The sequence below is a fragment of the Parasteatoda tepidariorum genome, chromosome X1, assembly GCF_043381705.1.
Source record: "Parasteatoda tepidariorum isolate YZ-2023 chromosome X1, CAS_Ptep_4.0, whole genome shotgun sequence".
Lineage (NCBI taxonomy): Eukaryota > Metazoa > Arthropoda > Arachnida > Araneae > Theridiidae > Parasteatoda > Parasteatoda tepidariorum.
Window position 1 is genome coordinate 65,215,479 of NC_092214.1, and position 24,416 is coordinate 65,239,894.

The following is a 24,416-nucleotide window of genomic DNA, read 5'->3' on the forward strand; positions in this document are numbered from 1 at the left end:
AAAAAAAGTTTTATCTAAGCACAATGCAATACTGCACTAAATCTCAGTTTCAAAGCTGTTTTAATTATGCAAACCATGCAAAATAAATTATTATTCAAAAGAATCTAACATTAATTATAAATAAATACTTATTTCTTGGGGCAAATATTTCAAAATTGTGGAAAAAAACACAAAAGTTGAAGTTATTAAATGTATGTATGTACCTTAATATAAAATAGTTAATTGAAATACGCATAAAATATTACTAAATAAATATAAAATTAAATACTCATAATATTATGAGATTTCATTTGACTATTATTCATTTGACTTCTAAATTTCGCTATACGTACCAAGGTACGCATGCGTGGACCAGCATGTTTTTGACTGTATTATTTTTGAATTTTAAGTAAATATAAATTTCATACGAATCGCAGAACTATTATGTCAAAAGAAAAATATTATTTTCAAAATAACTAAATTCTATGATATTTAAATTTACTTACGTTTTCGAGCACGTTTATTTAACATAATTTTTCGAAAATCACCTCTGATTACGTCTGTTTCTATTCAAATAACTTACATGTTCTGCATCTATTGGAATCCCCAGAAAGCTTAAACGCCCACGAATGTTTCAGTGAGGGTAAATCTATGAATTTTCTTTTATGCAAAATAATAATAATCATAATTTTTATTGATTAAAAAAAAGTAAGTGAAATTTTTGTAACGTTCACTACAAAAAATTGTTTTTATTTAAAATGCGGTTATTCTACAATATTCAGCTACATTGGAAGTGTGATCGAAACATTGTCCATTTTAAATAATTTTGTAAAGCTCAAAATTTGATTGTTTTCGTTTTGTTTGTAAAATGCTTTTTTTTAAAATTTTTTTTTGTCTAAACTAGTCAGATGGGGATATCCCTTCTAAGTTTAAGCACGTTCCCCATTTCCGGAAATAAAATTCCGTATGAAATATAAGTTTATAGTTATTTTTCACAAAATGCGATTCTTCAAATTATTTCATCGCCAATAATAGTTTGAAAAATATTATCAAAAGGCAAAACAAAATTGGCGAAAAACAAAAGTTTGGAGTGGCATAATAATTATTTTTTTGTTTGTTATTTAGGATAAAGAAGTTGTAGTTAGTGAAAAATAAATCAAAATGACAGGAAAATGTCTAATCTAAGTAAAGTGACCAGATTTATAAGTCATGATCATATTTATAAGCCAGTACAAATCAGCGGAGCATCTTCAAAAAATTTAACGATATGAAAACATCCATATTTTTAGAGAAAATATTAATTTATAAGTACATCCAAGATTTTTGTAAATTAATGACTAACATCAGGTGCAGAGCCATCTTCATCGAATTTGATTTCATTACTAAGAAGTTTTCAAATATCATATATTTTGCATTAGAAAAGTAAAATTTATGAGTACATGATTATTGAAATTTGTTTTCTTTTTGTCTGAAATTATTTTAAGATGAGTCTGACGTTTTCGTCTGTTAGTTTTAGCATGGTGCTTTTTTGTTTTTATTCTTTGTAATACAAAACTACCTTGTTGAAATAAAAGACATACGCGTTCCTGATTTTTTTTGTTGATATTTCACTACACATAAAAGAAGAAAAAAAATTTCATGCTTTCAGTGAAATTCGTGGACATTTGCGGGCACATGTTAAAACTTTTTCCTCAAATAATTTGAAAGCCGAGGACAATCAATAAAATTCGAGAACTGTTCTCAAGAATTTAGGATGTTTGGTCCCTTTAAATATAAGTGGTAAAAATGAACTGTGTTTTAAATAACAGATGAACTAATACGAGCTTTCGTGTTACTGAATAACATTTAAAACACTATTTTTGCATTCGCACTAATAGTTTCAATGTGATAGAAAAATTCATTTAGTCTCTTCTTTTAAATAAATAGAATAAAAGTTTAATCAATTAAAAAAAAAAAAACAGACTACGAGTACTTTAGTCTATGGTATGGATAGAATAAAGTAAATCAATACCTTATTCCGAACCCAAATCTGTTTACCAACCAGATTTAAAAACTTTTTTCCTTTTATTTTCTATGTAAAAATAATGCTTTTTATGATCACAGGGAGTCAATTTTTACATTTCCGACCTGTAAACGTCATTTACTTTTTCTATGCTTATATAATTTTAATATACAAGGTGTCTTCCATTCAATTAGGCAGTTTGTAATCTATACTGAAGAATAGTTTAATTGAGTCGGGTTACACCCGTATGCAAGACAACATTGTCACCCAAACTATATTTGAAATTTTCCGCTGTATGTCCTGAACAGTTTAATAAATCAGTAACATCCATGAAATCTTATGCATGCTTTTAGTATTACGATCGCCAGCTTTTTTTAATGACAAATTTATCTTAAAGTTTTTAGTTAAATTTAAGGGCAAAAATACGCTTAATTTTAACTTTAGCTTAGGATTAATTGTAGCGGTTAATAGTTACATTTAAAACTTATAAAATTTTGAAGGAGTGAAGGAGTCAGTATGTTAAGTCAAATCACAAAAAAAAAGAAGAAAAAAAGATAGGCATGCGGTCTGATACTGAAAGAAGCGAAATGCGATCTGATACTGAAAGAAGCATAATGCGATCTGATACTGAAAGAAGCATAATGCGATATGATACTGAAAGAAGCATAATGCAATCTGATACTGAAAGAAGCATAATGCAATCTGTTACTGAAAGAAGCATAATACAATCTGTTACTAATATATTACGTAAGGATGTTTTAGGTACTGATGGGCTTGCCCTATCCCTGCTTTGTCAGCAAACAGCACAGGTTTTTTTTAATTGCAAGTTTAAAATTAATTTGGGGCCTAGGCGAATATAGTCGGTGCGACGGATCACGATACAGAAATTTTCCAAAACTAAAACGAAATATATAAATTTATGTATGTAGAAATAAAATTTGTATAGTATTAATTGTGTATTTATCTCCAAAGGTAAACGAACTACGAATGATTCGATTTAAAACTTCCTTTTCAAAACGCTAGATTTTTATTATAAAATTACTTTTAAATTAAAATAATTTAATGAAAGTTTAATTGGCGAATAAATTAATTAAGTATAANTCTGATACTGAAAGAAGCATAATGCGATCTGATACTGGAAGAAGCATAATGCGATCTGATACTGAAAGAAGCATAATGCGATCTGATACTGAAAGAAGCATAATGCGATCTGATACTGGAAGAAGCATAATGCGATCTGATACTGGAAGAAGCATAATGCGATCTGATACTGAAAGAAGCAAAAGAACGGAGTATGGAAATTTGCAAATTAATTATCCAAACAATTAGGGGCAATTAATATATTACGTAAGAATGTTTTAGGTACTGATGGGCTTGCACTATCCCTGCCTTGTCAGCAAGCAGCACAGGTTTTATTTTTAATTGCAAGTTTAAAATTCATTTGGGGCCTAAGCGAATATAGTCGGTGTGACGAATCACGATACAGAAATTTCCCCAAAACTAAAACGAAATATATAAATTTATGTACGTAGAAATAAAATTTGTATAGTATTAATTGTGTATTTAACTCCAAAGGTAAACGAACTACAAATGATTCGATTTAAAACTTTCTTTTCAAAACGCTAGATTTTTATTATAAAATTACTTTAAAATTAAAATAATTTAATCAAAGTTTAATAAGCGAATAAATTAAGTATAAAGTAATTGCTTTAAATACCATAAAAAGAGGTTTACATATAAAAAAAATATAGTATTCTAGTTTTTAAACTTGAATCGACGTCACTGGTATTCACGAAATGTTATATCATTTGAATGATTCGAAAAAAACAACAACTTGAGAGTATCTCGAACGCTTATGAATATGGTTTATGTATTTAAGAGCAAACGATATGCAAAATTAAAAAATATATATTTAAATAAAACAATTGAAGCGCTGTTTTTAATTACTATAAAGTATCTGAATTAAGTATGATTTATTTTTTAGGAGCTATTCAGAAGCCTGGAACATCTGAATGGTATGCTTCAGCTATATCCAGATTAAAAAGCGCTGCTAAAAATTATTCTCGAATGGCATTGATTGCTGAAGAGGCAACGAGAAGGATAGCGAACGTGTAAGTTAACAATACATTTTTGTAATAATAATCAAGGCAAAAATATTGAGGGCCTAAAAATTGGCAAAAAATGCTCTTAGCCAAATATTCCTAGAAAAGTGAAAGTTCTCACACGGATTAGTTTAGTAATCCGCTTTAAGTAACATAATCTGCGCAGTAGGGGTTAATTAAGAAAGCTATCACAAAGTTTAGACAACTGGAAAATCAGATTTCTCGTATATGTTAACTCGTGCGGATGGCTTCTCCCTTCAATGAGTTGTTGCCTTAACAGTGTTTTTTGAAGCTCTTTCACCAAGCAAAATAGCAAAACCAAAGTTCAAGTGCCTTACAGTCGAGGCAAAGCCATAAACAGCAAATGTCATCTTACCGTAAAGAATTATTTGGGACTTAGAATGGAGCAATACCTTAAATATTTTAAAAACTATTAAACATTTTTTAAAAGTCACTAATTTGGCTAGAATTTTCTCCCTAAATATAAATCATTAAAATCAATAATTATAAATTTTTATGGGCCTGAAATATAAAATTTAAAATTACGATTTTAAAAGGAGTATATCAAGATTGTACTCCATTAACTGTTTTTGTCACTTGAAGTTACACTTTCTAGCGAATTTTAATAATTGTGAGGTTGTGACAGTTATTCGCGACTGTTAGGTTAACTTTTGAATATTTTAAGCAAGAGCCTTCTATGCTAATTATAAAAATGGTACAAAATGCTTATATGAAATAAAGCCTCAGATTGGTGTACATGAAAAGCTCTTGTGATTTTGTATTTTAGTATTTGAAAAGCTACTTTGAATTATAGAAATCTACAAAAATTGAGAATTAGGAAACGTATTACAGCATTAAAATCTTAAATGCTGTTTTTATAAATGTATGTGAGGTTGTAACAGTAATTCGCAACTGTTAGATTAACTTTTGCCTATTTTTAGCCAGTGCCTTATACTAATTACGAAAATGATACTAAATGGCAATATGAAGAACAGCACTTGCGATTTAATTTTTGTATATTTGCAAAAAGACACTTCAACGTCGCATTGTTTAGGTTCATCGAAATCTGCAAAAATTGAGAATTCAGGTGTTATTACCGAATTTAAATTCTATGGATTAAAATTCTTGTTTTCAAAGCAGTTTTGTTTGTATAATATTTTTTTAAAATTAAAATTAAACATATTGAGCTACTTTGCGAGTGTTAATAGTTTAATTTATGCACATTTTAATTTTTTGATTTTTCTCCAAATTATTCTTAAAAAATTAATATAATCATACTGAATAATAAATAAGCAATAATTTAAATATAAATTAAGGATAAAATACAAATACACAGAGTTAAAATTTTAAAATTAAAAATTTAATTTTATGAATGGGCTTCACAAAATATCGCAACTTGTATAAATAATTATGAGACGAGCACGATATGGAAAATAATTATTTAAATATTTAAAACGGGGAAAAAAACATACATGGGTTAATTTTAATGACATTTTTCTGATCACTAAATGGAAAAAATAATTTTTAAATATTTTTCATTTAATCTTACTGTAATACTCGTTTCACTATTGAAAGTAATGTTTTGCATAGTGTATTGTTATTACATTTTTAGTAGTAAAGCATCAGACATTAGTTTTATTTTCAGCCGGATCTATACATAAACGATCACGTATGTTCATTAAAATATCAGCCATTTCTTCCACCAATTCAATTAGTGTCAAGGGACTTTCTCCTCATTTAATGCCATTTGGAAAAAGCCATTAATGCCATTTGGAGATTTTCACATGGTAACTCGTATCCGAATCGCAAAAACGGGTTGTAAGAGAAATTATTTTGTCATGTCGATCATGAATAATAACTTAAAAATAATAAATTAGTCTATCGATATGAAAAAAAAGAATGTATTGCATAAATTATTAAACTGTGTTATTACTCTACGAATTACGCAATTTTTGCTTCATATATCATTATAACAATAATAATAATTATAATAACTATTGTAACAATTATGATAATAATAATAATAAACATTGGTGGGAATTTCAGGGTAAGTTCAAAATGACAAATGACCGTATTTATTATTTCCTTTTGCTGAAAATAAATTTGAAAAACTGATTTTAAAGTTTAAATCAGGGAGCAAAATTTATTTATAATACATAACATATTGTAAGCTTGTACTAAATTCAAGTGATATGCCTATTATTTGTAAGTGTAAATAAGTTAAACGAATATTCTTTAATTGTTTTTGAAGTGATCGTTAAGTGTTTAACTTCTAAATGTTTAAATCAGTCATATATTAAGTATACATATAGTATTTGAGAATAATTTCAATAGAATTTGACTGATTTGGCAATTAAAAAAAGCAGATATATTAGTATCTATTCCTAACGATCTACTATGTTTAGAAAGAAAAGTTTTTATTCCATGTTTTTCTTTAATTTTCTTTCATTTTAAAACATTGATTACACTGCTCCGCAGAAAAAAAACAACAACTAAATAAATAGAGCCCCTATCCATATAAAATGACGTTCTGATTCCAAATATCTCAGTTTTTCCCTATCACATAAGGACTCTCATATGTAATACATATAATAAATATGTGTATATGATGTATATAATAAATGAATGCTACACGTAATAAGTTATATATTAGAAAGAGAAATATATAATAATTGTTTTACGAAATTTCCAAACTTTGTGATAATGGCTGGAATAGGATGAAAATAAGTGAAAAATTAAAGGGAGAAAAAACACTAAACTTTTTATAGTTTTTTTAACAATCAAAAAGGGAGAAACTTCCAAATCTCCATCCTCGTTTTAATTGTTCATATTTCATAATTTTTTATCTCTTTACTCTCTCAGAAGGAATTAAACAATTAAAATATCAACTTTATAAATTTATGACCATAAAAATGTTTAAATTAAGCATATATAAAAGAGGCATCTTTAGAAAAAAGTAGATTATAGGAGAAAACATGGATCCAATTCGGATAAAGGATTTTTTTTTACAAACGAATCTGGCTGATTATAATGAAGAACATGATAATCAATGATAATAATGAATCAGGGCTGATTAACATGTTATTAAACAACTATTTAGTTTTCATTCGAAAAAGATTATTCAATGTTTTATTATAGACACATTTTTATCAGTAAAATATGTTTTTCTTTTAATTGAATTCGTTTTATTTTCATTCTTACACTTTTGCGTTTTATAATTTTAAATTTGTCAAATGTTTTCAATTATTTTTTCCACTCGCTATTGCCACCACCTTGAGTTATCGCTATTTTGAATCAACGATAAGAGCATGATAATCAATGATAATTATGAATCGGGACCGATTAACATGTTATTAAACAATTTTTTCATTCGAAAAAACGTTATTCAATGTTTTTTTGAGAGCCAATTTTTATCAGTAAAAAAAAAAAAATGTTTTTTTTTTTTAATCGAATCAGTTTTATTTCAATTTTCCGCTTTCTCGTTTTAAAGTTTTAAAATCAAATATTCCGATGTTTTCATTTATTTTCTCTCCCCCATCCCTACACTTTCTATCGTCATCACCTTGAGTTATCGCTATTTGGAACGATGCATTCGATAATTATATTCCGGAAACGACGAACAGGTGGGCTATATAGACGGGGGAGTCATTTCATGCAGAAAGGTTGGGGAAGCCCTTTTTACTTCCCCTTTTCATGTGGCCTATATCTATCTCCTTTCTTTCAAACCTCCTTAATAAACTTTCAACATTTAGCTCTTGTTTAGAAACCTTATTTGCAAATTAACGCGCGAGTTGCATATTAATAACATCCGGGCATCTGTAATTTCAAATAACAAAAATTTCACGTTCAACCACCACCTACGATCTTATATCTATGATACATTAGAAGAGTATTGAACTTTTACTGACCCTGAAAACGATCATTTTTGTGTCAATTACCTATTTTGTTTTTTTATTAGCCAGTATTTGTGTTGTGTTCGAAAAGTAAAAGATGTTTTCTCACCTTTCCGTTTGAAACGCCTGAATAATTTCGAATGAAATTCGAATTTTCATTTGAAGAGGAAATAAAAATTGAGATTGTGTTTTTATTATTTGATTCTATCCCGACCATCTATTGTTTTCAACATTTTTCACCTTTTATTTTCTATTGTTTTTTCTATGTATTTCATTATTAGACTTGTTTTAGTAGTGTAAAATCAGGTTCAGTAATAACGCTAAATCTTTTCTTTCTTCTACTGGCTCTAGGTAAATTTTACTGCAATCGTAATTTATTCAATTGGTGTAATTTTTCCCCAAAAAACAGAGACAGAGAAATTAAGTGAAAAAAATTAAAGAATTTTTTTTTACACTCTTTTTATTTCCATTTAATCTCTGTTTTCTCCCAGGATATTAAAAACAACCATTTTTATACAGTTTTTCAAAACTTCTACAATTGAATTTACTTCAGCGTTTCTTTTTAAATATTTTAAAAACAGTGAACTTTAAATCCAAACAATGCTTAGTTAAAAAATCAATTACGAGCGAAAGTTTTAAACACGTGAATAAAAGATTAGAATTTTTGAATACTTTTCTGAAATAGAATTTCTTTTTTTCACAAAGTGATATGTATTAATTATGAAAAAAAAACTTTAAAATAATAAATGAATACGTGCTCATGAATTCATGTTAAGCGAAAGTATTATTTCTGTTAGGCTATTAATAATCTTTAATCTAGACTTGGATAACAATAATACTTGGGGAAATTTTCTGGGAATGACATTGTATATTTTCTTTGGGTCTTCACATATTTTTATAGTTTATTAAAAATCATGAGAAATAAACATAATTTTCATACATTTTTTTATTATTTTGTAATAATTTAGGTCAAAATAAATGAAAATTATTAAATTTGTCATTTTAATAATTTATGATTATGAAATACAACATGAAACCTCGGTGCCTTTTTCTGAATTAAAGGTAAAATCTTCCAAGCACGGCTCGCTTTCAAACAATAATTCTTCAAATTTGCATTTATTTGCAATTAGATATAAAAGAAACATTTATTCATCATTGGAATTTTTTCAAAATTTGTATACAAAATCAAGTATTGATTAATTTTTTAAATACGAATGATTTTTTTTCTTCAAACTACTTCTTTTGGATTTCATATAGTACAATTATAATTCCGATAATATAACAGAATATTTGTAATAATTATTGGACTGTTAATACGCAAATAAATTTTGACATTTTTGCTTCTAAATATAGTGTAAATATATATTTATATATATTTATATATATATGTAGATTTTATCAATATCTTAATCTCCTAATATATACAGACTACTCGATGAATCATTAAGGACAATTGTTGTGTCTACATTTTAAAACAGTTATCACGTGCCCCTGACCGTGACCGTGAAAGAAGAAAGTTAAATGGGAAGTAAAAAGAATGCTCACAGGAAATTACGCTTTGAAAATCTGGCTTTTATCAAAATCTAACAATAAGTTAAGGTACGCTTAATGCATCACAGGAGCTGAATGTGTTAATCACGTTGTGATACAATAAAAATTAACTTCATTGGAAGTAAACTCACATTAGATTGCACCATAAAATTATTTCGTTTAAACTCACTTTTTAGAGGACTTAACAAGCGTTTCTTTTAACACTGAACAAACCAACACTTTATAATACAATACAAGTTACAATAGCCGGTCTTTTGAGCGGTTATGGTTAGTTTAGTGCTACTTTTTAGTTATTCTTGAAATATTAACTAGATATGATAGTAAGAAAATGCTCACTGACTGAAACCTCTCATAGATGTGAAATTTACTCTCTAAATAATACCATAATGGAGCATTAGCCAATTTAGTTTTGGATCTCGAGAAAGTGCAATTGTCTGAAAAAAAAGAAAAAAAACTGGTTTTGGAGCAATGAGTACTAGAAGAAAATCTGAATGTATAAGATAGTAATTTATAAATATCGACGAATGCCTCGCAATGTAGTTAAAATTTCTTTAATAAAAAGAGAAATTTTAACTAAATTAAAAAAATAAATTTACAGATGCATTGAAATATACATTTTCCAAATCTTTAAACATTCGACGCAGAATAATAATTAAACATATTTTTTAAACTTTTGATTATTTTAAATTAATTTTAATGTCAAAATAAGTGAAAAATATTATATTTAGCATTATAAATATGGTTATATAATACAGTATGAAACGTCGGTGTCTTTTTCTGCGTTAACGGTAAATTGTTCCAAACACGCCACACTTCCAAACAATAATTTTTCTAATTTGCTCTTATTTTCAGTTATTTAGATCTAAAGGAAGCAGATATTCATTATTAAAATTTCCTTAATTTCTAAAATCAATTGTTGATTATTTTAATTTCATTATCAAAATCAAATTACTTTCTTTTTTTGGATTTCATTTGTAAATGAAAATATAATTCTGATAATCAAACAGGTGTTTTTAGTTACTATTAGACTTATTTTTTCATAGTTAAAAAATATCGAAATATATTTTTGCTTCTAAATAGAGCGTCAGGAAAAAAAATATATAAAAGGTACACCGGTGTTTCATCTGCGTCAAAGGGCTATTGTCATTGAAATAATTAATTAAACGTTAATAATACATAAAGTACTAATTTCTAAAACAGTTATACGGAATCAAGTAAAAGATTTCAGAAAAGCCAAGTTCATGGCTTGAGGCTTTGTAAGAACTTTAGACAGGAAATTGCTGGATTTAACATGAGTGATTGAAACACAATTCAGTACATTGAAAAAAAAAAGAGTAAGAGCTAATCCCTTCGTATGAAATTTATAGTCAAAAAGTGAGTTTGAGTAATCGTAATCGGAGATCAGTGACACGTATGATGATGAAATAAAATTCTTTGGATTAACTAATAATTTTAATGAGAAAAAAATATTTTTTTTCGTATTTTTTCTTATCAAAATTTATATTAAAAAGTGATTAGTCTTGTCCTGATATCAGTGAAAAGTATGAAAAAGTGTAACAGTAAAAGAAAAAAATTTGGTTTAACTAAGAATTTTAATTAGATGAATGAAATCATTTCGTTTCATATTTCTTTCTTATTAAAACTTTTCGTCAAAAAATGAGTAGTGGAGTTAAGTGAAACGCACATAAAAGTATAATAGTGAAAAAAACCTCTGGTTTAACTGAGAATTTTCATAAGATAAATGAAATTACTACACTTCGCATTTTTTTATTAAAATTTATTGTCAAAAAATGGGTAGTCTTGTTTGGAGATCAATGAAAAGTATTATAAGCATAACAGTGAGAGAAAAACCTTTGGATTAATTAAGAACTTTAATGAAAAATGTGAAATTATCTTGTTTGGTACTTTTTCTTATCTAGGGTTCCTCTTAATTTTTTTTATTCTATTTTTGAGACAATTTAAAAAAAATCACCTCCACTTGGAATAAACTATTTAGGACTCCACACTTGTTTCTTAATTTCATTCCAACATTACTGAAACTCCCATTGAAAGTTCAGTTTTATAAACTAAATAACGTGCTAATTTAATATACCTCATGTTCTAACTAATGTACTACACAATGTACTAAATAATAAAACTTGCTGAACAATAAAAATTTGTCAAGTTTGTTTATTAAATGTATAATAACTTTATAGATATAATTTCATAAACTATAAGTTTATACAAAAGTTTTAATAATAGATTTATAAGTAAATAAGCTCATTATATGTTTATTATTTTATCAGAATTTATTATTTATCGATGAGTATAATTATGAAGACAATGAATGAAATACAAACTTTCAAACTCAGGCATAACTTTTTATATAATAATCTAGTTTTTCTGCCAATTTTTTTTCTGATACGCTCTTTGAAGTACAACCATAATCCCATGGTCTGTCACTTAGCGTATTTTATTCATTGCCAAATAACCATTGGTTAAAAATTGGAAATTTTTACTTAAATGTATTATAACTATAAATTACCTATTATATACCACCATAAATATTATATACCTTTTCTATACAAACTATACTTTCCCCGTGAAAAGAAATCCCACAATTGATTTTATATCCCTTTCCTAACAAGCATCAATTTCAAAGTAATTTCTTGGAAACAATTGCTTGCAGACAAAAAGCAATTTTTCATTCATCTTAATCTGTAACGGGGGATATCTCAAAACTTCTTGATTTAAGCAGTTGTCTTAGAACTAAACAATAGCAATTTTAATGCTTCCCTTATATCTAAGAATGCATTCTTTTTGTCGAATAAGTAGCTAACTAAAACTGATTAGCAGAGGAGACAAAAGGAAGAATGAAGACCCACTAACCCATGCTTTTCAGCACCCTTCGACCTTCTATCTTGTTTATATTTTGTCAAGATAGCTCAAGGGTAATCATATGCGGAAATGATGATGATAGTTCTTTTGGAAGAGTTTTTTTCACCTCATAATACGGATATTCGATTTTGTAAATTATTGTCCAATTGTCCTGCTTACAAATCTGATTCACACACCCTAGGTTAGTTGTTAAGGGATAGCTACCTATTTTGACCTTAATACCTCGATAGATTTCAACATTTGACTTATACCCCAAAACTACACTGTTACCATAACAGAGTTTAAATTTAATGCAATCTTAATATGGTTACGGTATTTATTAATATCGTATTTTAAACCTAATTATATGATACTCTGGCTCAACTGAAACGAGAACTCGATTTAGTTCCGTATTAGGGTAACTAAGTTGAAGGCACTAAACCTTAATTTAGTGCTGATTTTAACGCATTATAGTATTTTTTTTATATACTTTGCTTTGAATTTAACGAAAATATGGCTTGATTTAGTACCTCATTAAGGTTAGTAAAATGACAGCGCAGATTACACGAAACCTTAATTTGGTACCGATTTCAACATACAGTAGGGGAGAGTGGGGTCAATTGTAACATTTTTTACTTAACTATTTTTAACTGACAAAAATTCCANTACTCTGGCTCAACTGAAACGAGAACTCGATTTAGTTCCGTATTAGGGTAACTAAATTGATGGCACTAAACCTTAATTTAGTGCTGATTTTAACGCATTATAGTATTTTTTTATATACTGTGCTTTGAATTTAACTAAAATATGGCTTGATTTAGTACCTCATTAGGGTTAGTAAAATGACAGCGCAGATTACACGAAACCTTAATTTGGTACCGATTTCGACATACAGTACTTCTTAAACATGATTACGCGATACTGTGCTTTTACTAAAACAAAAACATAGCTTGATTTAGTATATTAAGGTACCCAAATTGATGGCGCTGATTAATAGGAACCTTAATTTGGAGCTTAGTTTAACTTATAGTACTTCCTATGGTATTATATGGTGCTTGTAGTACTTCTTAAATTTGATTACACGATGCTGTGGTTCTACTTGAACTAATACATGGATTGATTTAGTATCTTATTAAGATTACTAAGTTGATGGCGCTGATAACACGAAACCTTAATTTGGAGCTTAGTTTCAATATTATCGTTTTTCTTAAACTTGATTATACGATTTTATGCTTCTACTTGAATGAAAACATGGCTCGATTTAGTAGCTTATTAAGGTTACAGCAAATTTGTATCATTCAAGGTATCGATATTATAGAGTTCATTTTAATGACTTGTTGCAACAAATTTGCTCTATGTTGTGGTTCAAGGTATCAACATTATGGTCTAAAGTTGAAAAAAAATTTTGACAGGAAAATGGTATTTTCCTGAAAGTATGAAGTAAGAAGAAGTCACTAAATTGATTACCGAAATAATATAAATATCTGCAATTTTCCGAAGTAGAGGAAATTAATATTCAAAAATTATATAAATTTATAATGGAATAGAATGTCTGTTATATTAGCCAACAAATTAGCATTTTGAACATCTTTTCGTGTCATTTCAGGTATGAGCTAAGTAAAGACCAGGTTTCCTATGGTCTACCTACTGCTGATATAAGAGGTACTGTTTTAAGTACTAACTGTCCCTTTGAAGTCAATTTTCCTTGTCAACCAAGAAAGTACAGAGCATTTAGCGGCTTTTGCAACAACGTGCAAAATCCAAGTTGGGGAAATTCAAACAGACGATTCGTCAGATTTTTGGCCCCTGATTATGCAGATTGTAAGTAGAATTTCATTGAAATAGCAAAAATTACAAGTTATAACATGTTATTTGCAATAAAAGCCATTTTTAGATGGTGCTCGGATTGCACTGGGGAATAATTAGTTTTTTGTTTTCTATTGCATGAGATTTTTTTAAAACAGATCTTAGAAATTTTCGTATGGCTGTTTATAAATCTCTAAACTGTTTCTTTCTCTATGCTTAAATTTTTTTTTTTTAAAAAATGACATTTTTAGTCTAGTTTTTGCGAAATATACAAGTTTAAAAACGTTATATATAGCAGAGGGATCACGTAAATGTTGCGATGAACTTTTTGGGGAACTTTGAGGATTAAAATTGCATAGGTACCATGCCCGGAAATGTCGACATACGCCGCTAAAAGGCACTTCCCTATTATGAACTTTTTTTCGTGTGCATCTGAATAGATCATAAAAGGGAAGTATCCTTAGGAGCGTACTATGCAATTCCTATTGGTTCCTATGCAATTTCAATCCTGATGATCAATCCTAATTTCCGTACTGAGGTTTGTCTCAACGTTTACGTGATCCCCCGTTACGTATAACCTTTTTAATCTTGCACATTTCAACAAAAAATAGACAAAAATTGTCACTTAAAAATCTCTGTAGTTTTAAGTGCAAAACTAATTTTAGATTGAAAAGGCAAGTTGAGTTAATTAGGCAAGTTGAATTAGGCAAGATCAAGTATTTGTATAAATGTAACAAAAGTTATGTTTTTCAATGTTATTGGTAAATTTATGGCAACATATATATTATCAAAATATTTCTTACATATAAAAACAGAACAACATCACATATCTTTAAGATAAGCACTAGAAAATTCCGGTACACTTTTCCAAATGATAGGATGGCTTAGTAGTTAATGTTACATGTAAATTAAAACAAAGTATCGTCCAAGATGATCTGAAAAAAATGATAGGAACATGATTCCTCGACAGTCGTCTAATACATGGCACCGTACGTAGATTCTGTTCTAGAAATACCCATGTATATCGGCAGAATTTGTTTTTCTTTTTTATCTTACACGATCACAAAAAAGCACTATTGCTGATATCAACAAATTATACTTTGCTAATTTTATTCAGCAATTTCCTGAAATTTTGCAAAACGCAAAAAACTATTCTGTTTGTGAAGGAATAGATAATTTTGCAGCCACATTCAACAAGCTGTCGTTCGAAAATAATTTTATCACACCAGGGCACTAAATTTGCATTGTTAAAGGGTACAAGATAATAGTGATTGTAAATTCCAATCAAAACAATGTTAAAAATCACAAATGATAAAAATTTTATTATAAACCCATACTTGTTTTGGTGTTACAATGGTTTACCTTCATCAGCGGGATAAAATATATTAAATGGTAAAAATTCTTGTATTTTATCCTACTGATGAAGATGTACTATTGTAACACCGAAACGCGAATAAATTTTTACAAATTATGATTTTTAACGTTGTTTTCAATAAAATTTAATTTCATGACAGAAAACTTTATATACTAATTGTGGTATAGCGAAGGAATGAAAGCAATTTTGTTAATACATTCAACAAACTGCCTCAACGATATCATGTCAAGTTGCTGATATCAACAGCTAATATTCTGTTAATATTATCTAGCACTTTCGAGAAATTTTGTAAAACGTACAAGGCTATAGTTATATTAAAGTAAAAAATGATTTTTCTGATAAATTCAAAAAATTTTTTTAATTCGTATATTTTCACCAGTTTATTTAGAACTTATATAATACAGAAAAATACAATCCTTTTTCAGCTGTCGCTCTACCCCGTCAATCTCTGAATAACGAATTTTTACCCAGCTCCCGTGAAGTCAGTATGACAGTACATACCGATTCAGACAGACCTCACACACATGTAACAGCAATTTTGGCAATATTTGGAGAGTTTGTTTACCATGATTTGTCTCATGTAGCTCAAGCTGGAGGTAACTATATCTATTAATAAAAATATTTAAGAAAGGATACTTTTATTTATCTTTTACTAAATTGCCTTCAATTATTGTTAATGTAGGTTTTCAAGGAAGCCGGATAAAATGTTGCGGAGTAGAAAGAAGCCAATTCCATCCAGAATGTTATCCAATTCGTATACCACAAACAGATCCTGTATTTGGACGTCGAAATCAAAACTGTATGGAATACACTAGGACTTGTTCGGCTCCTCGTATTGGTTGTACGCTAGGACCCAGGGAACAAATTAATCAAGTAACCTCTTTTCTGGATGCATCTGTTATTTACGGGTCTTCAGTTGAAGAAGCTAACTTATTGAGGACTTTCAGAGGTGGAGAGTTGAAATCTCAAAGAACATCAGTGGGTCGAGAGCTATTACCTCCTGATAATGAGCAAATGTATTGTAAAAGTCAAGGAAAAACAAGATGTTTCCTAGCAGGTTAGTAGTTACCATAGGGCTGTGGTATCCCAATGGTTAGAAAATCAGATTCCGGTACTGAGGGGCCGGGGTTCAATCCTCAATTCTGCTAAAGCCCAACAAGTACATGCGATATACGAGCCCGTAAAATCTGTGAAATTGAAATTCCTGTGGTCGGTCACTGAGAACTAAAGAAAACTTCTTTCCCCTTCAGATCTATGTCTAAATCGAGGAAGTGGCTTCACGAATGAGTGATGTTGCCATTTAACTGTAGGGTTCTGAGCTAAAACATACTTTTACCCTTGAGGTGCTTTCTTGTTAAACGAAAGACTCATCTTCTTAACTTAATTCGCAAAAGGCCAATGGCTTGTGAGCTTAGCTTGTTCAAGAGTCAATAGAAACAGTAGTCATCATGTTTGTTGTTAGTTTGATTTTCTAGTATATCGTTTATGTGTTTCTTTTTTTCTTGTATTAACTTGAAGATTTATTATCAAATGCGAACAAATACTCATTAAATATTTTCTGTAAATCAGCGCCAAACATTTTTCAATTATTTGTATACAAAGCTTGTTTCAAAGGATATAAAATATTAGCAGTATGTGTCAAAATTCGCCAATTACAAAAATCGGAGAAATTCATGAAATCGAAAACTATACATAGTAAGCAATCACTTGTAATTGTGATTATAGGTTATCAAAATTCATGACTGCTCTCAGGTTATTTGGATAATTTTACGTAATTAAAGATTATAATTACTATGATTAAAGATTATAACAATAACGCTATTTGTATATATTGGTCTGGTTATAACGCATTATTTAATTTGTATGTCAGATCAGTGGTCTCCAATCCCCAGGCCGCGGTTTGATAGCTGTCCATGGATCAAATGATACCGGGCCGCCCGGCAATATAAAATTATTTCCATTTTATTTACCGTAGCGTATTTTTTTCGGGTTTGTACAACTTTCCATGGACGAGAGGTTAGTCGCGCGGTGAGAAAAATCATCTCAAGCTGCACCAATACCGTGCAAGTAATTGCGTTATTTCGAAGGCCTGTTTAAATACAATTAAATTTTAATTAGAAATCAAAAAATCTAAAATGTAAGCAATCACCCCCCCCCCCCCNCCCCCCCCCCCCCCCAATCTCAGCGGGCTGCAGTAAAATTATCGAGCGTTGACCCGATAAAACTGTTCAGGAGCTCTGCGTTAGATTAGTTTCTGCTCTGTACTGGTATACTTACTTTATCAAGAAAAATTTAAAGTAAATAAATAACTTTAAAGAAGAAAGTAAGTAAATACATTAAACTTTTTGTACCTAAATTTGTGATGAGAATTTTCCTCAAATATTTCTGTATAAAATTTGCCAAAGAAATAATACTCCATGTTGTCATAATTTAGGTGATATTCGAGTGAATGAAAATGCTGGTCTAGTTGTTATGCATACAATTTGGATGAGAGAACATAATAGATTGGCACGAGCGCTTGCACAATTGAATCCGCATTGGGATGATCATCAACTCTTTGAAGAAGCTCGAAGAATAGTGGGAGCAGAAGTATGAATGAATTATGAATATATTTATTTTCAAAAATAATTACTTGCTACAAACATATTCATTGATGAATTTTCCAGAATGAAGACACTTTTCTTATAACATTACTATAAACTTTAATGCAAACAAAAAAAATTTTCCAAAAAAGGAAATTCTGCTTATTGAAAATAAAAGAGCGGTAACGTGCTGTATAAAATAACATATTACAATTATATAAATTGATAAAACAAAATGTTCTCTTTCAGTTTACTTACTCGAAATTTAAAGAATAAGTTTCACTTCGAAATAAAATATTTTGTTTAATGAAAATTAAAAAGCGTTAACAAACATAGAAAATAATGTATTACAATTGTACAAATTGATGAAACAAAATAGTTTTCTTTTATATTATTTACTTGAAATTTAATAAATATATTTCATTTCGAAATGAAATGATGGTTTGCTTAATGAAAAGGAAAAAGCGTTAACGTATATAGAGAACAATGTGTTCAAATTGTTTAAATTGATGAAATAAAATTCCCCTTTTAGTTCACCTACTCGAAATTTAAAAGAATATATTTTACTTCTAAATACAATTGATATTAGCTCATTTTTATTAATTTCAACTAGCCATATGATGCAACACATGTAACTAGCCACATGTTTAGTTAGTTATTTTGTTTCTGCTTGAATTTAAATTTTTTAATAGATGTTTTAAATGCTCTTGAATAAAATAGAATGTTAACACAGATTTTTTTGCTACAATTTACCAGTTTTTTGGCTATTAGATAATATTTTTCAATTTGTTTAGCTTCAGCACATAACTTATAAAGAACTACTACCAGCCATACTGGGACAAGATATTATTGATAAGTTTGATCTTCAGCCCCAAGGAAGCGGACACTACACAGGATACGATATAAACATCAACCCAGGAATCTCAAACGCTGTGGCTTCTGCAGTTTTCTCATTTTTATTTTCGATGATGCCATCCCATTTCGAACTTTATTCTCGTGATTATAAAAAAGTAGGTTCCAAAGCCATGAGTGAAACCTATTTCCAGCCATCTGATATGTATGATCCAAACAAACTGAATGAATATCTTCTCGGATTGGTTAGTCAAAAAGCACAGAACCGGGATGAGTTTATATCAAAGGAAATGACTAACAACATATTTACAGAAACCAATACAGGTAAGCAAATGACATTTACATTAAAATCTAATAGCTAGCATGTCCCTGAATGTAACTCAGTCACCGTAAGAAGACGATTGACTTTCAAAGAGTTCCCTTCGACGCTAGGCAATGCCTCCTAGAAGAGAGAAAGCCTTAACGAGAAATCTGATCATTTTAGAAGTCCGAACGCTGTGACATATTTTCTATTTTTCCCCACAGCGCAATTTAGTAGACCTGGCGATGTGACATCTTTTATTTTTCTTTCCCTGTGTATTTCATATTTGTTACATCGGACTACTAAATTGATTCATGCGGAGGCTTTCTCTCTTCTAGGAGGCGTTGTGCGAGGATGTCATTGTGCTAGAAAATCGTCTTTGGTGCCAAGTTTAACCCTTCGACTTTAATAAACTTCTTTAGGTGCTTTTCTATGTAATCACTGTCTTAGCCTTATGGACTTAAACTACTCCATCCTCTTCTTACCCTGGATGAACTATACAGGGTGCTTTGTAATCAACCCCCTTAATATGTACTTTTAGAATCCACGTCAAAGATAAAATGAAGCATAAGGATGACTTATTAGATTTAACAAAGAGAAAAAGAACGTTAGAAAAATCTAATAAATCATTATCAGGACAACTTTTCTATTGATTCCATAAAAAAAATATTCATTAGGTTTTAATAAGGTTTTTAAAACTTTATTTTTAACAAAGATACCAAAAATGTATATAATGATAGCGATGGTTGTAGAATATCCTGTACATCAGTGTTTCCCAAACTTAAGACTTTTATGTACCATTTCTAAATTTTTCGTAACGCTGTGTACCACTAATAAAAAAATTATTTTTTACTATAAAATAATTGCACAAAAGTAAAAAATCACAACTGACTGTCGACACAACTAATTATTAACTGTTAACTCTGCAAAAAATAGCCAATAGAAAAATATGTAATCGTAAATTTTCATGGCTAGCTTTGTTTTTAAACAAAAGTTTTTGAAATTTCAGTTGGTTGCAAGATATTTTGCATAAGAACGCGTACCCCCGCTAAACTGTTCCCGTACCCCTGGGGGTAAGCGTACCACACTTTGGGAAACACTGCTGTACATGATCCCCACTTTTTTAGTAGTTTTAGAATTCACGTAGATAATATTTGTAAATGCATTTCCCGTTCTCAATAACTTATTCAAGAAGAAATAGCTCTTTTTTGAAACCTAAAATAACACTATTTTATACATAATTGCAACAAACAATAAGTGTATAATCAAATTACTCATTATACAAGATAATTGTCATAATAATGCTGATAAACTTATATCCGTATTTAAGCTTAAATATATGTAATTAATAAGTTCATTAACTTTTCGTGCTTTCATTGCGAATTTTACAATTTTTTTTCTCACTGTATTGCATTTTAATAATCACATTTTAAAATGCAATGACCCGACCCGACTGTATTGCATTTTAATAATTACATTTTAATTAAAAATTCTTAGTTCCTAGTTTTATTAAAATAAGTTTTATTAAGTTGTTAGTTTTATTAAATTGCAATTTTATTAAAACTAAAAACGAAGTGGTTAAAAAAAATAAAATTGAAGCAGTAAGTGAATAAATAGAATATGACTTATTTGCATTGTTCAAGTATTTATATTTTGAAAAAAAAGAAAGAATTTGAAATGAAAATGTGTGAAAGGAAAATGAATGAACTTTATAATTAATGAAATGAAAAGTGCTAGTTGGCACTTGCTAAAAAGTAATGGAGAGTTTATTTGGATTTTTAAGGTGCTGGTACTGATGTAGCAGCTTTGACAATTCAACAAGGTCGAGATCATGGCATACCTGGATATACGCATTGGCGGAAATTTTGTCGCCTAGATCCAATAACCAACACTTTTAATGATTTAAGAGCTGTTATGGCCAGTGATACAATCGAAAGACTTTCTAAAACATACAAGTAAGTACTATCAATTTTTTTTTTCTCAAAATGTTATGTTATACTAGACATGACGATAGCCACTCGCCGTATGGCGAGTCAACCAAAAAAGGTGACGACTGAAATAAGCAACTGAACACTTTTTCCCTTTTTTTTTGTTTGAAGATTGGTTAATGATAATAAAAGTACACCATTGCAGAGAGACTCTGCAAAACAAAATTTTTATTAAAGTGTCCCATTCAAAATTTTGATCCTTCAAAATCATCAATTTGTGGTGGAAAGATTGAAGATGAAGGAGAGTTCTTAAAAAATTGTAATGTATACATTAAATGTATTTTGCATCTTCAAATATTTTTTAATAAAGTCCTTTAAAGTCAGTATGTTTAACTAAATTTGTTTATATTATTTTTATTGTTGAATTAAGTTTTAATAGCCGTTGATTATTTCTAATACGTTATTATTTTAAAAAAATATTTAATACGAGGAAGAAAAAGTTTGTAAAAAGTGGCTATTTAATAAAAAAGGCCTATCGATACTCATTAGGCTTGAGGAAACCGTGGTTAGTATGTTATTAGAGTCTACCGGCCTCTGGCTACTAACTGAAAATTTATATTTTCAGGTCTATGTTAAACGAGTTTATTCATTTTTTAAATTGACGGTTAAATTCTTACAGTTTATATCCATATTTTACTTATTTCTATATCTGTGCAACCTGAAAACTTTTAATCTTTTATGGTAGGCTTTAGTAGAATATTATGAAACTATTTTTGTAGAGAAATTTGAACTTATGTGGGAGAATTTAATTAAATATTAAAAAATTATGGCTCATAGACGATATCTGTATGCTACATGCGACGATGTTTAAGATTAAGATATTTTTATAACATATATTATGTAAAATATATTATATAAATACTATATAAAATATTTTATGTAAACAGACCTCTTAAGAATCGCTAAAAATAAATCCAGTTCCTTATTCCCATTAAGTTATTTACATAAATAATTTCATTTTATTATTTATTCAAGAAAATTAATCAATTTTCTAAATATCATATACTGCCGTGCAGTTGAAAAACCAACGCAAGTGCTTTAGAATTAATTTCAGGAAAAGTGGGCTGAAAACTATTTTATCTGTATTGCTAACTCGATGGAGGGATAAAACAGACTTTTAAAATAAACTTATACAGCTAAATTAATCTCTGAATTTTTTTTTTCAATAAGTAACTTATAAAAAAAATGGCCAAGTATATAAAAATCTCAAATTTGAATATTTCGCCGCTTGCATAGATTTTTCTATTGCACGACAGTATAACATTTAATTGAAAAAGTTTTTTAGTAGATAGTTTGTAGAATATTACTTGATTGAAAATTTCATTCACTTAAAACANGCAAGTGCTTCAGAATTAATTTCAGGAAAAGTGGGCTGAAAACTATTTTATCTCTATTGCTAACTCGATGGAGGGCTAAAACAGACTTTTAAAATCGCCGCTTGCATAGATTTTTCTATTGCACGACAGTATAACATTTAATTGAAAAAGTTTTTTAGTAGATAGTTTGTAGAATATTACTTGATTGAAAATTTCATTCACTTAAAACATATACAGATTAAAAATAGTCGACATGTTTCAAGCGCTCAAAAACAGGCACTCACTGTCAGAAGTGAATGAAACAAAAGTGATTTGAAATATAAGACGTCAAGTTGCCAACAAAAATGGAAAAATAAAGGTGTCAAACAAACCTAGAAAAACCACAGAAGCCGAGGAGAAAAAAAAAAGTGAAAAACAGAACAAGAAAAACCTAAGTGGCTGAGAGCCAGGGTAAAATGAATTTACACACTCTAGATAGTGAGGCGCTTATGTCGTTAACAAGGGAATTGGCATTCATATGAATAAAACAAGATTCCAGGGTATCAAGATGAACTGATGTGACTGGGGTGGAAATAATTTTGGTATTATCGAAATTGAATTTATGTCAAAGATTCCAACAATGTACAACAGTTGATGATTTTTCAAATTCTAAATTTTAAAGAGAGTCTAGTTTGTCCGATGCTTCTACGATCTCACTGACAAGGGATGTGGTAAATGCCCTTACGATTATCAAAACTAATTTTTAATTACCTATACTAATATTTAATATTGAAAACAATATTAAAATTATCATTAATTTTATTTTGTAATATAATAAATGTAATACTAATTTTTAATTAAATAAACTCATTTTTTTTCAATTTATTTCAGTTTTGAGAATAGTTTTTTTTTTTAAAGAAAAGAGACGGAAAAATTATTTTCTTTATGAACTTTACGCAATTTACAACTAGTTCGTATAGCAGTATTTTAAGATTTATAATATAAATATTTTGTTTTGATGTATTTTGCATGTACAATAAAATGTTAAGTATACTAACTACGTAAAGAATTCTGTCACACTTATCTATCAAATATTCAGCCTGGTTTTAAACACTTTTCTGTCTTTATAGAAGCGTACATGATATTGATCTTTTTACTGGAGGTTTAGCTGAAACTCCTCTGAACGGAGCTGTTATTGGGCCTACTTTTGCATGCCTGTTGGGAAGACAATTTCACTATCTTCGAAGAGGAGATCGATTTTGGTATGAGAATGATATACCTCCCTCATCTTTTACAAAAGGTAAGATATTAAAATTTTTATTCGAACTAATAAGCTAGTGAAAAAAGGGTTTTGCTTTTTAGTGCTTGAACTTCAAGCATAAGAGATTTTATTACCATATTTCTGTTATTTCTTTTGATTTCTACTACGTTTAGGGAAGTTAAAATTAAAAAAAAAAAAAATCTCATTTCCGTTAAAAAAATAAAGTAGTTAAATAAAGGGATATAAATTTATATATATTGAAATTTCATATAAAAGAAATTATTGAGTTTTAATATAAGGAATAATATAATCTTAGATAATTTTTATTACATTATAATCTAAAAGTGGATATATATCAAATAGTTGAATTGATTAACTAAATTAAAATAATTCTTTCTTTCACAAATTCAACTTTCTTACTCCTATTTATTATTCTCCACCCATTTTTATGAATGTATTCTAGTAAATTTTATTTTCTTAAATTATGACCAGGAATTACTTTAATACTAAGAATTTGTTTTCTTCCACTCCTAAGGAAAACTTGGTGGCGTATAAAAATTGATTTATAAATTT

At 28.7% G+C, this 24,416-nt stretch overlaps 1 protein-coding gene and 1 long non-coding RNA gene across 3 annotated transcripts in view; one reads left to right on the plus strand and one right to left on the minus strand.

Annotated features, from left to right (window-relative positions):
• LOC122269268 (uncharacterized) overlaps positions 1–24,416 on the minus strand; it is a 76,785-nt gene that overhangs the window by 45,800 nt on the left and 6,569 nt on the right. The window lies entirely within an intron of this gene.
• The window catches only part of LOC107451515 (uncharacterized), a 68,557-nt gene that overhangs the window by 18,136 nt on the left and 26,005 nt on the right, over positions 1–24,416 (plus strand). For both annotated transcript variants that reach the window (XM_071187817.1, XM_043041482.2), the window contains exons 3-10: positions 3,966–4,092; positions 13,990–14,204; positions 15,990–16,160; positions 16,247–16,621; positions 17,999–18,153; positions 18,941–19,322; positions 21,083–21,254; positions 23,713–23,882. In XM_071187817.1, the coding sequence (XP_071043918.1) occupies positions 3,966–4,092; positions 13,990–14,204; positions 15,990–16,160; positions 16,247–16,621; positions 17,999–18,153; positions 18,941–19,322; positions 21,083–21,254; positions 23,713–23,882 (1,767 nt within the window). The remainder of the gene's footprint in view (positions 1–3,965; positions 4,093–13,989; positions 14,205–15,989; positions 16,161–16,246; positions 16,622–17,998; positions 18,154–18,940; positions 19,323–21,082; positions 21,255–23,712; positions 23,883–24,416) is intronic.